Here is a 13,559-nt window from a genome sequence, read left to right as displayed (position 1 = left end):
GAAACTGTGAGCTGACATAGCCAACTGCTGATGAGCAATTACTGACATGGTTTGATTTTTCTAATGGGTGTAACTTCTGAATTTTTATTCCACTTAAGCAGAAATGCCAGAGCAAGCACTCTAAAAGGGTGCTCTTTTAAAAGTAGCTGCATGTTCTGTCATAAGTGTAACTTCATGTAAGGTTTCAGCATCAGTCATAATCTCAGAGACAGCTATCTTCCAAAAATGAGCCTGCTCAGCCTTAAATCTTGGGTGAGCTGGGGAGGCTAAACTGAGTAAGTATAACTTCATGTCTGGGGGGAAGGACACTCTTCTCTGGCTTGTGCATGGACATAGAGTGCTTTGGGTAGGACAGCAGGACCAGTGGGGTGGCTGGCCAGTGTCCTTCTGTGTTCCTCAGATATGCCTCTTGAACTTCTCTCACCATGCCTCCCCCAGGGATGCCAGATCAAAAACTAGCTTCTTGAAACACATGATGACTCTTGTCTGGTGTTCACTTTTCTTTGTAACTCACATAGAAATTGTCTTAACTATAGTTGTTCAGTACATAGTAAACTGCATTTGCTCTCAGTGCTTTTAATGTTTAACTAGTTATCTTTATTGAAGGTCCCTGTCATGGCTCACTGTAAACAAGCATGTCTAGCTCCAAGGGTTATTTGCTGTTTTTTCTCTTGAACCGGAGAAGTGAGTTTTGTTATATGTCTAGGTTTTGTTTTGTTTTCACTTGCGTTCAGGTTGACCTCTCCAAAAAGGCAGCTTTGTCAGCTTAGATTTTCTGATAGTCATCACTGGAGAGACACAAACTAAGAACATGTTGGTGGTGCCTCTTTCTGAAAGCATTTCTGTGTTGCTCTGGACTGGAGTTTGCTGGATGAACTAGGGGTGCCTACAAATGTATTGTGCCACTGGGGAATAAGAAGCTTTTAAATTTTTTAAGATGAAAAAAAGATTTTTCTTTGAATCTCAGGAAGTTTGCTGTCATATGCAAGGGTCTAATTCTAGTGGTGCTGCAGTGTTAGTCTAGAACAACTAGGAAGTCCCAATGTACAGGCTTAAATGTACAAACAGTGATAATCCTTGGCATCCTGACTTGTATTTTGCTGCTTTAGACTCAAATTGAAATGCATGATAAATAGGAGTGTTGAAGGCTTTATACAGAGTGCTGCACTTAATTTTTTAGGCATCTTAGCAGATGCTCCATAAAGTAGTGGTCATTCCTGCAAAAAAACCACCATCACACCAATAGCTCTCTGTGGCAGCTTTCTGCTATTCCAGTGCAAATCCTTTTGTCTGTACTCTGCCTCTTTGAAATCCAAAATAGATAAAATATGATTCTTCCTACTAGGTAATAAAATATACCTCTTACATTGCTTGTTAATTGTTGGAATTTTTTTAGCATTAATTTTCAGTAATGACATTCATGGAATTGGCCCTTTACTTGGTGTGTTGACTATACTAGAAAGCTTGGAAATTAAGTATGAAAATTTTGCTTGTACTTGTTTTTGTTTGTAGACTTTAAGTGGTTACTGCAAGCAATTAGATGCTGTTGTATGAGGTGAATGAAAGTCTGAGGTACCACTTTTACAGAAGTTAATCTTTGGGTCTGGTAATCCATGCTTTGCAAAGGTTAAGCGTGGTCACAAGTAGTAATTACAGTTTCAAAGTAACATCTATTAATAGTGTATGTAGACAAGCATGGAAAGCTGAGTCCTTATTATCAGTGATCTCCTTGATACCAGTATAGAATCTGTGCATCTTTGTTCTTGCTTAGCTAGAGTGGAGAGGTTGTAGTGAAATGTTCTCTTGTTCCTCATGTAACCTTGAGTACAAGAGCAGTCAGCTGTACTTAGCAGCATGCACGCTTTAACAGTGGAGGCTTTGTCTGTACCAGGTGTTCCTGAGTTTATGATATTCTGGCTCAGATTAGTTATAAAAGTTGCTAATGTTCTGTCCCTTCTTCCTAAGACCTCAACTGTCTCTTTTCTGTCCATCTGTCACTTTCTCTCATGAGTGTATCTTTTTTTCCACTAGTGTGATTCTTTCACAGTCTTTGACATCTTAAATCTGAGATACAGCTTTCTTAAGTTTCCAGTTTTATTTATATTTTAGTTCTTGTATGGAAGGATTTAAGCTTGCTAACTAATAAAAATTGGAAGTGAAGAAAAGACTTCTCTAACTCTTTACACCTTTTTGTAAAGTTTCTGCTAGGAGTGTCTAGTATAAGTACTTGATTGTAGCCTAAATTAAGTCTGTGAATGAAACAAAAATAAAAAGCTGTTCAACAGGAATAGACAGGAACATAGTAGATATTAAATAACTTGTCAAGTGAGTTAAAAGAACATCTTATGTAAGTCTTTGGTCACTAGTGTGAGTATTTTGTTTTTGTTATGAAGTCATATAAATTCAACTTCACATTGCAATTTAAAACTTTAGTTTGCTTGAGCAGGAAGAAAACTGGAGACTCAGTAGAATAAGTGGAAAGCTTTAATATGTATGGATTCTCTTGGTGCTGAGGAGTTGGAACTCCTGTGTTTTGAAAAATGCAGCAGCCGTGTGTTCTGCTGCTACAGGAACAAAGAGGTCGCTGCCCTTACAGATCTGCTTGCATAGCTGGTCCTTAACCATATTCACTTTTTTTAACTCAAAGCATTCTGATGAAACTGGGTCAGAGTGTAACTACACATGTAGCTGTGCTGGCAAATGTGAACCAGCTGCAGTGCTTTAGCAAGGGTGAGCTGTAAGATGAAATGACATGTCTGACTGCAACCAGCAAGCTGGGCTGAGCTGTAATGACTGAGGCCCCTATTCAAATCTGCCAGTTCTTCTTGGCTCCATAGTAAGTTGCTGGGACATGATAATGCCTTAAAGCAGCTACTGCTCAGTGAATGTAAATTGGAGCCTTTTGGGACACAGCAATGGAGTAAAAAAAACCAGGACTGTTCTGTAGCTTGCTATTAAGTTGTGATTCTAGTGCTTTATACCCTGAGCTGGTAGCAGGACACCTGAACAGCAAATTCCAATATGAACTGGTATCCTTGGTCACAGCCAGTGCTTTGGGAGCTTCTGCAGCAAGATTCAACAGAACTTTGTTCTTGGGCTTTTATATTTGCCCTGTGTTTTGATAAGCCTGTAGAAAAATGCATTTCCTATTTATTGCCTTTTGTACCAGCCTGCCTTTTCATATGGTGGTACAGGTGGTATTGGGTATCTGTGCCAGTACATGCTACAAAGTGAAGTGTATTTTTGTGTGCCCAACTTTGTGTCTTATTTGTGTTTGGAATGAAGCTTTGTATGTCTAAGCAGCACACATTACCACTTCTGCAGCTTCTATGCTTCATTAGCACAAGGAGAAAATGACCATTAGTGTTGATGCTACTTCAGTCAGTGCTAAGCTGCTTCATTATAAAGGTGATTATTATAGAGGAGGGAATATTTTAATCATTTGTTAAAACTGGATTTATCATTTGAGGTGAGTGTCAGGTAAAACTGTCAGTGTGCTGATTTTGACAGTGAAGAGTAGCTCACGCTGTGTTCTGCTTTCTCTTTGAGCAGCAGTTTTGAAGCTGGCATTAGAATAGTTCAAACTGTGTCTGCTCTACTGCTGAGGCACAAAGCTGTTTGGGTGGTCTCAGCATTAGCTTCTGGGGGGGATCCCTCCCATAGGAGTCACAGATTTTAGGAGTGTTTGCAGAACACAAGACTGTACTGCAGGATGTGAGGATCTGCTTGTTTTCCTTACCAGAACTTGAAGTATGAGGGTAACTGGTATTCAAGAGACCTTTTTCTTTGTGAAGACAGATGAAGAGAAAGCTGGCTTCTGTGCCAGATTTTTTTTTTCTTGTCTAGAATTGGGGGGGTGGGGGGGAGGGCAGCAGTGAAAGAGATTATTCTTAAACCTTGTGTGTTTAATCCTGCTAAATGCCGCTCTCTCTGATCTTACTGATTAACATTTGAAGCCTATAAAGCTAGGGTATCAGTTATTTGAAACTAGTGGCATATAAACATTTTAATTAAAAGGAAAAGAAGAAAGGGGGGGGTGGGGAGGAAGACCAGTATCACAGTGCCTGCTGTGTGGGGAAGAGATGTCCACGAGTATTTTGTTGCTTGCTTTACAGAGTATTGGAAGATGTGTCTCTTTCTCCTGAGAACTTGATGTCCAGAAGATTTGCTCTGCTTTAGTGTTTCTACAGCTTCAATTCTATCCATTTTATAGACATGTCCTTTGCATATTTTTTGCTTCATACAGAGAGGAATTTACTCTGAGGATGTGATGGTGAAGAAGGAAAGACAAAACCCGTAGCAGCAGGAGCAAGAGGGCATTATTAAATGAATGAAGTTGTGTATTGCAGGAGTAACAGGAACAGGTAGCCTGTAAGCACTTTATTTGTAGGAAAAGGAAGACTTAGCCTGCAGAGCTGTGTGTTGCTATGCTTCTAGTGGCAATAAATATCTTTAAGAACACAGAGGTAATTTCAGCTGAAGTTTAGCAATTTTTAGCTAATACAGAAAGAGGGTGTTTATTCCATAATCTTCAATGAAGTAGATGTTCTGAGGTTGTACTGAGAGGAGTTGTTTAAAGCTCTTGCACTTCCCTCTAGTCTGTTCCTTCTCATTAGGGCTCGTACAACTGGTTATACAACTATATTGTAAAGCAAAGCAGGGAATATGCTTAAAACACTGTAAGGAGCTCTGTTGTTTTGAGTTTTTTTCTTTAAGATAAATCAATTCTTCATTCAGAATAACCTTCAGAAATCATAGCATTACTCTATGAATGCTGTGCAGGCACAGCTCTGGGGGAGCAGGCAGAGCCCAGAGGCATTTCCAGGAGCTTGACAAGCTCCACATTTGTTTTGTGACACCTCAAACCAAGAGGGACATACATGTAGTCATGTTGATCCCAAGACCTTGTTGTCATTTCAGCTATGAAGCTGCTTCAAGTGTCATACTGAAGCCAAGCTAGGGGAGGCCATTTTTGAAATTATGGATAGTGTATGCACTTGGGATTTATTTTACAGTAAGCTCGATGCTCAGCAAGGGCTTGCTGCCCCTAATAAAGGGTTGTCCTATTTTTAGCCATGTCACTTCCTGTGCAGTGTCACATGGAGATGTCATGTCTCTGGAGTTGATCTTCTATCAGATGAGCAAGCTCTCCAGTGCACCAGAGCAAATATTTGTGTTGTTTCCATGAGATGGCTGAGCTGATGTGGCTGCAGGCAGGGATGGGGGGCAACAGTGGCCAGAGCTGTGGGAGCATGCCTGCCCCTCTGACAGTGGTTTCAGCAGTGACTGCTCACCTCCACTGCTTTATGGGATGTTTGGGCTCGGTGATACTGTGTGTCTTCCTGCGTGAGGCATTACGGTTTTGAAGCAAAAATCATCGGAAGCTGAGCCAAGAACTGGGCTGAGAGGAGGTCCTTCCCTCCCCCAAAAGCATCTGCTCAGTGATCTCTCGCTGCTCTGTTTGCTGCGGTGGGGCCAGAGTCCGGCTGCTCGGCTGGTGGCAGTTTGCCTGGAGCCCGGAGTCCCTGCGGCAGCAGCGCTGTGTCATCCGGCCCCTGCCCTCCCGCGGGAGTGCGTGTGTGCAGGAGAGGCATGGCTCGAGTGCAGTGGCAGGAACTGCCAGTACTTGGGTCTCTTTCGTTCTGTTTTCAATGCCTCTTTTTGGCTAGTGGTTCTCTTAGCAGCTCTGCTGCTGAAACAGGCATTTCACACGTGTCTGCAGCTAGACCCTCTCCTGCCCAAATAGCACGCAGGCGAGCTCAGAAACCAATCTGTGTTGAAACTAATTGGCAGAAGGTGGAGTGGTTGATTTTTTTTAAAGTTTGATCATTTCCTTGTTTCATATTGGTACATGTGAGCACTGAAAGGGAGGGCTAAGCATGGGAGTGCTTATTATATTGGCTTGGCATTCTGTGGCTTTAGGGTTCAAATAGATCAGTTCAACCATCCCAGGAGCTTACAGGCTGCTAAAGCATGTGTTGTCCCTCCTGGTCACATGTCCTCCCTCACATCGATTCCAGAGGCTCTCCTGTGTTGGAGTTTCTACTTGTTGTGTTTCTGCATGTGAACTAGTTAAGCTTACTGAACTGTCAGAAAACTTTGTGCTGGTGATGGTCCTTTCTTTTCCTGCTGGGTTTTTTTTGGTAGCTCACAGCAGTAATTGCGTGGGTCAGGTGGCTTGTACCCAATTGTCCCCTTCAAACCCAACAAGCTGTTGTCTTGGTGCAAGGTCTCCTTTGACTTCATAACATTGCATCAGGTTGATCCTATCTCTTATTCATTGTATTTCTCAAATATTAGCAACCAATGAAAGATCTTCCGCTTCCTGTGGCCCTTATTAAAACTCTTCAGAAGAATCCCTGGCACTTCCCCTTGGAGATTGAAGTGTTCTGGAGCCTCATGCCAGTGGCTTGAGCTTTGACTGGTGACAGGATCCACTGGTTAATGAACTTGGGAACTGGCTTAGCTGGAACTCGGGCCAGCTTTTCTTGTTCTTTGTCTGGGCATCTTTGGGCACCTTTCACAGTTTGTTTATTGAATTGGAGCAGAACTTTTTTTTTTTTTTAACATCCATGTTAGAGATTATTTCGTGTTTGCGTTAGCACCTGATCCCTTCAGCAATGTTGTGTTGGGGAATATTAGCAGCGGCTGGTACCGAGTTCCTGTGTGCTGCTTGAAGCTAATATTGAACAGAATGAAAATCATGGTACAGTCTGGAAGTTAGTGTAGGGCTCTTTAATATGCTGCTGCCTAAAGTTAAAAGGATTAATACTGTATTGTGACATTGAATCTCTATTAGCTCTTGAAATATTCAGTTGAAAGTGTTTTTAATTAGTCTTTCAATCTTTTAACATTCTATGCCAAAAGTGACTTGCGTAAGGTTTCAGCTTTAAATTGGTTCTGGTTACCAAAGCACAGCAAACTCATATTCATTTGCACTTCCCTGAAATGGCTTCTCTGAAATGTTGGGCCCAGCATAAGAATTAAATTCCACATGCACTACTTGCAGTTTCATTCTGAAAGACTGTCTGGAGAAAAGCAGGAATGAAAGTGCTCTTTCAGCTACAAGTGCAGTACTTCAGCAAAAATCAAATTTAGCTGTCGTGTGAGGTCAATGGGGGCTTTGTATGTTGAAAGCAAGTGATTCTCTGTTGGGGTGGGGGAGTGTAGTCAAGAGCTGAAATAAGCTTAATTGCAGGTTGAAGCTGAAAAAGATACTATCAGATTTTGGTTGTCTTCCTGCCTGTACATCTTTCTTGTCTTAGATCTTGAATCCTTCCTCGTCCATAGAGTATCTTACTGCTGTGAGCAGAAGACTTGACTTGTTTAAGTGTTGCTGTTGGCATTGCAACCTAGAGGTTTGCTCTTGGTATCAATTTCATAGGTTTTGGGGAAATAAAAACAAAACACAGTGGATGTGGGTGTGAGAGGAGATGTGGAGATTTCTCTGGAAACAAAATAATGGGAACGTTGTTTTTGTTTGACTTTGAATACATCTTATGTAAAAGATCTTTTTTACTGTGGCACTTCTTACTATGGTTTCTTCTAATTTTATAACATGGCAATTGGTGAAGTGTTCAAGTATCTTGAAACCCCTTTCCCTCTGTATTTTTTCTTTTTGTTTGAAATGTATGCTGATATTACTTACAAGATTGATTTTTTCAGTAATATTGCTTATGTTCAGCTTGACTCGCAAGAATTAAAATTACCTATGCTTCAGCTTACTTTTTAATCAGGAAGTAGTAGACCTAAGTTGATTGTGAATTAAGTATAAGTAATTTATATCTTGATATATCTAGTTTCTTAATGTGAAGCTATGTTTTTCTTTCAAAATTGTTTAAAAAGAACTGCAGTTGTGTATTTATGGAGGGGGGAAAAAATGGAACATTAATTTTATCTCATGAAATAACATGTCAAAAATTATTTGGAAGTTAGACCACTTGATAATAGTTGGAGCCTCGGAACACTGGTGGAAATTGTCATTTGTTTTAATTTTCTGGTAATGTCTTGCAAATATCTCTAAACTTGAGTAATACAAGCCAGGGGGGAAAAATGATACAGTCTTTATAACAACCAAATTTAAGGATGCTGAATAATGTAGCAGCTCATATATCATATATATATCTTAAGTCATATATCTCTTCTCATTTTTATTATATTTTCACACTATTTATAAATAGAAGGTTATGTGTATCTGGGCTAGTGTTTTTGACTGTAAGGGTGATTTTTCTCTTAGTGTGTGAAAAATCACAATACGGGGTTTGTGGTAAGCAGTTGTGTCGTCTTTCACTAATGACGCAGTGACTAAACAGTGACATCTGAATTCATGTGACTGTTGTTAATTATAATTATGCAGCAAGTAATCCTGTGTTACCATGGCTTGTCTCTATTTTACAGTTCTCATGCACAGTGTCAGGTGTTCAGGTTTCAGCATAAGTGTTCCCTCCCCTACTTCCCTTACCTGACTGCCAGAAGCAGTAATACTTCCAATATTTAATAAAATTATTTTTCTTTGTGGGCTATATATTGAAAATAAATTGGTGGGGCTGGGAGGGTGGGTCATGCAAAGCCTACATATGATGTGAGTGTTATTGGACAGACTTTATAGACTTTTTGGGAAAGGGCACTGAGTTACCCACAAGGCGTTTTTTCTGGATGTTCTTTTTGCTGAGTTTTAGGAAATTCCAGATTTTCAAATGTCAGCTGTAAAAGAAGGGTTTTCTCAGGCCTCTAAATACTGGGTTGTGTGTATCAATTTCAGGTTTATAGAAGAAGGGAGAATGGCTCAAGAAACTAACCGTAGCCAAGTGCCTATGCTTTGTTCCACTGGCTGCGGATTTTACGGGAACCCTCGCACAAATGGCATGTGTTCAGTGTGCTACAAAGAGCACCTTCAAAGGCAGAACAGTAATGGTAGAATTAGCCCTCCTGGTAAGTAACCCCAGCACATGTGTGTGTGTCAACAGCTCAACCTGACACAGCGGGCAGCAGCTTCCTGGCTGTGTCCAGATACTGATTGTTGGAGCATTAGTGCAAACCATTTCATTCCAGCATCTTAACTTATGGAATGAGCTTGGATGGAATGCTCATAATGTAATTGTGTTACCACTAATCTGCTCAGAAGTAGACTCTCACTAATACCTTTTGTATTCGAGTGCTTCTGATTTAAAATTATAAAACCGCAGAAAAAACACTACAACATATTTTTGCTGAAATTACTGACAGAGATAGGATTGAGTTTGGGGAATGTTTGTGAAAGGTGTTTTAAGAACAGGTATTTCATCTCTGTGACCTCATTCTGAAGGATTAACCTGTAAACACTTGATAGTGATGCCTTTTCCTTTTGAAGGCTTTTGGGGGCTTTTGTGGACATATTTCCATAACTGCCCCTGAAGGCCTTCAAGGAAAGATCTGCTCCTCCTTAGTAAAATTATCTTAAGTTTCATTTCCAGGTTGGGAAAAGGCAACAATAGTTTCTCCTTAACTTCACATGCTTTCTGTTCTTTTTGGCCCAGTGCCCTCTGTACTCTTGCCTTTCCTTCAACCTGACCTTTTAAATAGAAGCAATATCTTTTATAGAAATCTGGGCATCTGGGTTCTACACCTTCAAAATGCATCTGGAGTTGGCATTAGGATGTTATACTGGTATTCTCACAGATCCATCTTGGTTTTTTAAACAAAACATCAGCTTCTCATGTCAGATTACAGCAGTTTATGCTGAGAAAGCTGCTTGTAGATGCTTTAATTAGTAAAAAATAGTAACTGCATTAAAACTCCAGCTTCAGAATTTTCTGCAGTATAAGTTCTGGGGGTATGAGGCTGGAACGAGGTCAAAATATGGCCAAACATAATTACTTTTTTTGTAAAATTAAGTTTCCTTATGGTGTAGGCAGAGATTCAATTACTTTCCTGACTGGTGTTGTAGGGGTCGAAGAGTAAATGCAGTGTGTAATTTTTGTAATCCCAGGAAGCAGCATAACCCATTTTCCCTGGGTGTGTCTTGCAGCAGCCTCTGTCAGTAGTATCACCGAGTCCTTACCGGTCCAGTGCACAGAGGGCAGTGCCCAGGAAACTCAGTCCACTTTAGATTCTACATCGACTCCATCTATGCAGCCAAGGTAAGGTGCTTCAGTCTGCTCTGTGTCTTTATAGAAAAATCTCTGTCAAAACGATTAAATGAAGTGTGCTGATCCTGCATAATTAAATGCTGGAACCAGGATTAGGAAAAGGTGTAAAATTTCAGTGCTAACTTTAAAGCATGGGATCTCAGGGTGAATGCTAGCAGATCTCTGTGCTTCATCTGGCATTCAAATGGAAATTTGTCTTTAGAATTTAGCCTCAAATAGAAGTTGTCAGCTTCTGTTCTACAGAAATTTGTCTGGCTGCTCTTCTGCTTCCTCAACTTGCAGTTGTGTATTTACCAAAGGAGAATTCTTTTCATCCCAGAAATTTGAGGATTTTGTAAAATGGCAGGGAGCTCTCATAAATAAATGTATGATAATGTGTTAACAAGCCAGTTACTTAGCAAGAAGTGGAGAGTACTAGAACAGGGTAAAGACACAAGTCTTGGTACAAGTTGTGCTACTGAACTGATCTCTTATTAAACAAGTAATTTCCGTCTGGATTATTCAAGGATACATAATGTCCTCTTATAAATCACTCAGACTTACTAAGTATTCTCCATTTGTAAAAGCTAAATATTTGTTTATATTTAGCAACTTCATTTCAGTTTAGAATGACACAATCAACAGCAACTTAAGTGCTTTGGAAATTTTGAGTGAAAAGTGTTAGTGTGTTATATACTATGGAAGCTAAACTTGCAGTAATACTCATTTCAACTTTTCTTTAAAAAAATGAATGTAGTAGAACACAGGCTAAGGGTGATTCCATCAGTTACTGCTGACTGATTCTGCTCAGACTTTTCTGCTCCCTAGCTTTTTATAGGAGGTGTTATCTCATGCTTGGATCCTGCATATGAACTGAGAGCTAGGTGCCATGCTTGATGCTATATTTAGTCTTTCCATTCTGAGGTTTATAGTTGGAGTAGAAAATACATATCTTACCCTGAAACAACTCTTCTGGTGTGTGTAAAAAAAAGTGCATCCAGGTCAATGCACAGATGTGAACCAGTCACAGTGCCTTGCCTTTGTTCTCTCACAACTTCAATAGAATGAAAGAACAGAAGTACCTCACTGATTACTGGCTGCGGGAGAAGGAGTGGATGGTTGCTCTTGGACTGGCACTTGAAAAAAAAATCAGTGTCACTTGCTTGGGTTGTTGTTTTCAAAATAAAAAAACCTCAAGAATTCAATATTAGTCTCTGGAAATACCTCAGACTTATGATACTCTGAGGACAGGTAAAATTAATTGACAATGCCTTTTGTAGGTGGCCAGATGGGCAGTTCAAGACCTACATGCAGTTCTTGATGATTAAAATTGCGACTCCAGTGCTCTGGTTGTGCCATGGAGTGCTGGTTCATGGGCTGCTGGATAATCTGGTTTTTGCCTTCAAGAGTGAATTCCTCACTGGAAAGGAAGAAAAAAAAATGCAAATGAGATAGTGCTACCTCTTGCTTGGGACTTGAGCTCTATCTTGTTCTATAGCTGCTGGATGAGCAGCTTGGCTGGGAGTCATGGCTAGTGTTGAATTGCTCTCTCTCTCAACTGCTCAGGGTGTTCATTGGTGAGTGTTCAGCCATGCTGTGATTTAGCAGTATGGCTAAAGGGTTGGGAAGCTTAGCCTGCACCACTTCACACTGAAAATCCAAGGGGTTCTGTGTGCAGCTGCTGCAGCTTTATTACTGGAAACACTGACATGCTGCAATTTTCTCATTCGTATCACCAGAACACTGAAACTATCTCCTCTACAATTATCTTGCTGACTTCCGTTATAAAGATCCTTGCATATTGAATGTTGCGTTGTTGCTTCTGTGTGGAATGATGGTATGCCAAATCACCCAAAATATTTTTCCTTTTTTATAGTGGAACTGTTTTGTTGCATTCAGTATGAGTTTAAAAAAAAATGTTTACCTTTTGTGTCAGTTCAGATTGTAGCAGTTTTAAGTGCTTACAGAAGCAACTTCAGAGTGAAATGTTCTGGGATACCTTTTCATCAAGAGGTGCCCTAATATATCTTATTGGAAAAGAATGTGGAAATGCATCATAAAAAATCATAATTTTCTTCTTTTGCTTCTCAGCCCTGTGTCCAGTCAGTCACTTTTAACAGAATCTGTAGCATCATCCCAAGCGGATAGTACGGCTGTGGACAAAACAGTACCTGAGACAGAAGAGTTGCAAGGTTGGTGCGTAGTTTTCAGTGACAGAACTTATGAATAATGCTTTTTAAACTTCAGCTGTTCTTAATACACTCCTGTTCAAACATGTCTGATTCTCAAACCTAAATATTCTGTGAAATCAGATGGCAAAATAAGAACAAAATTTCTTTTCTTAAATGGCAAGTGAAACCAAAACCTTATGTTTAATTGGCGATGTCAGTGTCTGCCATAAACAAGTGTTTTAATTGGTGTTGGAAATGCACATCATAAATCAACATCCTGTTCTGTCTCTATGCCATGGCTGTTACACCTGAGTAGAGTTTTGAGTATCTGTTACTTCTCAGAGTAACCATTTACAGCACATATCTGAAGTTTGAGTATATTTGTGCTAGAGGGTGTTTGACATAGCCATTGCCAGAACAGGGTCAGTATCTTTTATAAACAGGAAACACCTATAAAAGAACCTTTCTCCTCTGAACTGTAGTGGTGTAAGATTTTGAACTAGTGAAATTCACTTATCAAATATAAAATTACCAAACCACAGGCTATGTTTGTTGAAAGTACAATGGCTAAGAGAGTTAACTATATTGGCCTAAAATCCTTCTTGCTGGTACAATGTAAAGTTTCTTTTCATTTTTTTCTTGTTTTCTGTGTGAAGGCTTTCAGAGCTTAAGACTAAAAAAAAATTAATAGTATTTCTTAGGAAATGCAAAAATGCCAGATAGTATACAAAATGTGCTCAGACTTGTAACCTGTAGGCATTATGAAAGATATTTAAAGGTAAGTCAGTAAGTATTCTGCCTTCTGCTGAGACAGTTTAGGTTTTAGTGGGGAGGATTATTTTTCTGTGGACTAATCTAAACATAGAAGTGTGGGTTTTTTACAGATACAACTTGTAATTCCACTTAAACATTGTAAATATTAGTTCTTTGACTGTATCTCTGGTATCAAAGCTTTGCTTCTCAGATACTTTTCTAAACCTGACCTGTCCCTTTCTGTAGGATGGAATATAGATGTCATTAGTCAGCTACTGTGCTGAGTAAGGCCATCTCCTTGGTTAATAAACTTGGGAGAAATGCTTTTAATTCCATTTTTTGACATTTTTACTAACCTTTGAGTTGTCAATTATAAACATGTTTACTCTTGAAAACATTCTAGAGATACACTCTAATGCCTGTTAGGAAGTTTGTGTTCTGAAACGGAGAGCTCTTGTCTCAATTTTGACAATGCATTTACTGGCTTTTCACTGGGAGACAGAGGCAGTACTTTACTTTATTGACCCTG

At 39.7% G+C, this 13,559-nt stretch overlaps 1 protein-coding gene across 9 annotated transcripts in view; it reads left to right on the top strand.

Annotated features, from left to right (window-relative positions):
- The window catches only part of ZFAND6 (zinc finger AN1-type containing 6), a 36,544-nt gene that overhangs the window by 16,265 nt on the left and 6,720 nt on the right, over positions 1–13,559 (top strand). For all 9 annotated transcript variants that reach the window (XM_053988150.1, XM_053988144.1, XM_053988147.1 and 6 more), the window contains 3 exons: positions 8,762–8,931; positions 10,007–10,118; positions 12,198–12,298. In XM_053988150.1, the coding sequence (XP_053844125.1) occupies positions 8,781–8,931; positions 10,007–10,118; positions 12,198–12,298 (364 nt within the window). In that variant the 5' untranslated portion in view covers positions 8,762–8,780. The remainder of the gene's footprint in view (positions 1–8,761; positions 8,932–10,006; positions 10,119–12,197; positions 12,299–13,559) is intronic.

The sequence above is a fragment of the Vidua macroura genome, chromosome 12 (assembly GCF_024509145.1).
Source record: "Vidua macroura isolate BioBank_ID:100142 chromosome 12, ASM2450914v1, whole genome shotgun sequence".
NCBI classification, from domain to species: Eukaryota; Metazoa; Chordata; class Aves; order Passeriformes; family Viduidae; genus Vidua; species Vidua macroura.
This window is presented reverse-complemented; position numbering and strand designations above follow the sequence as displayed.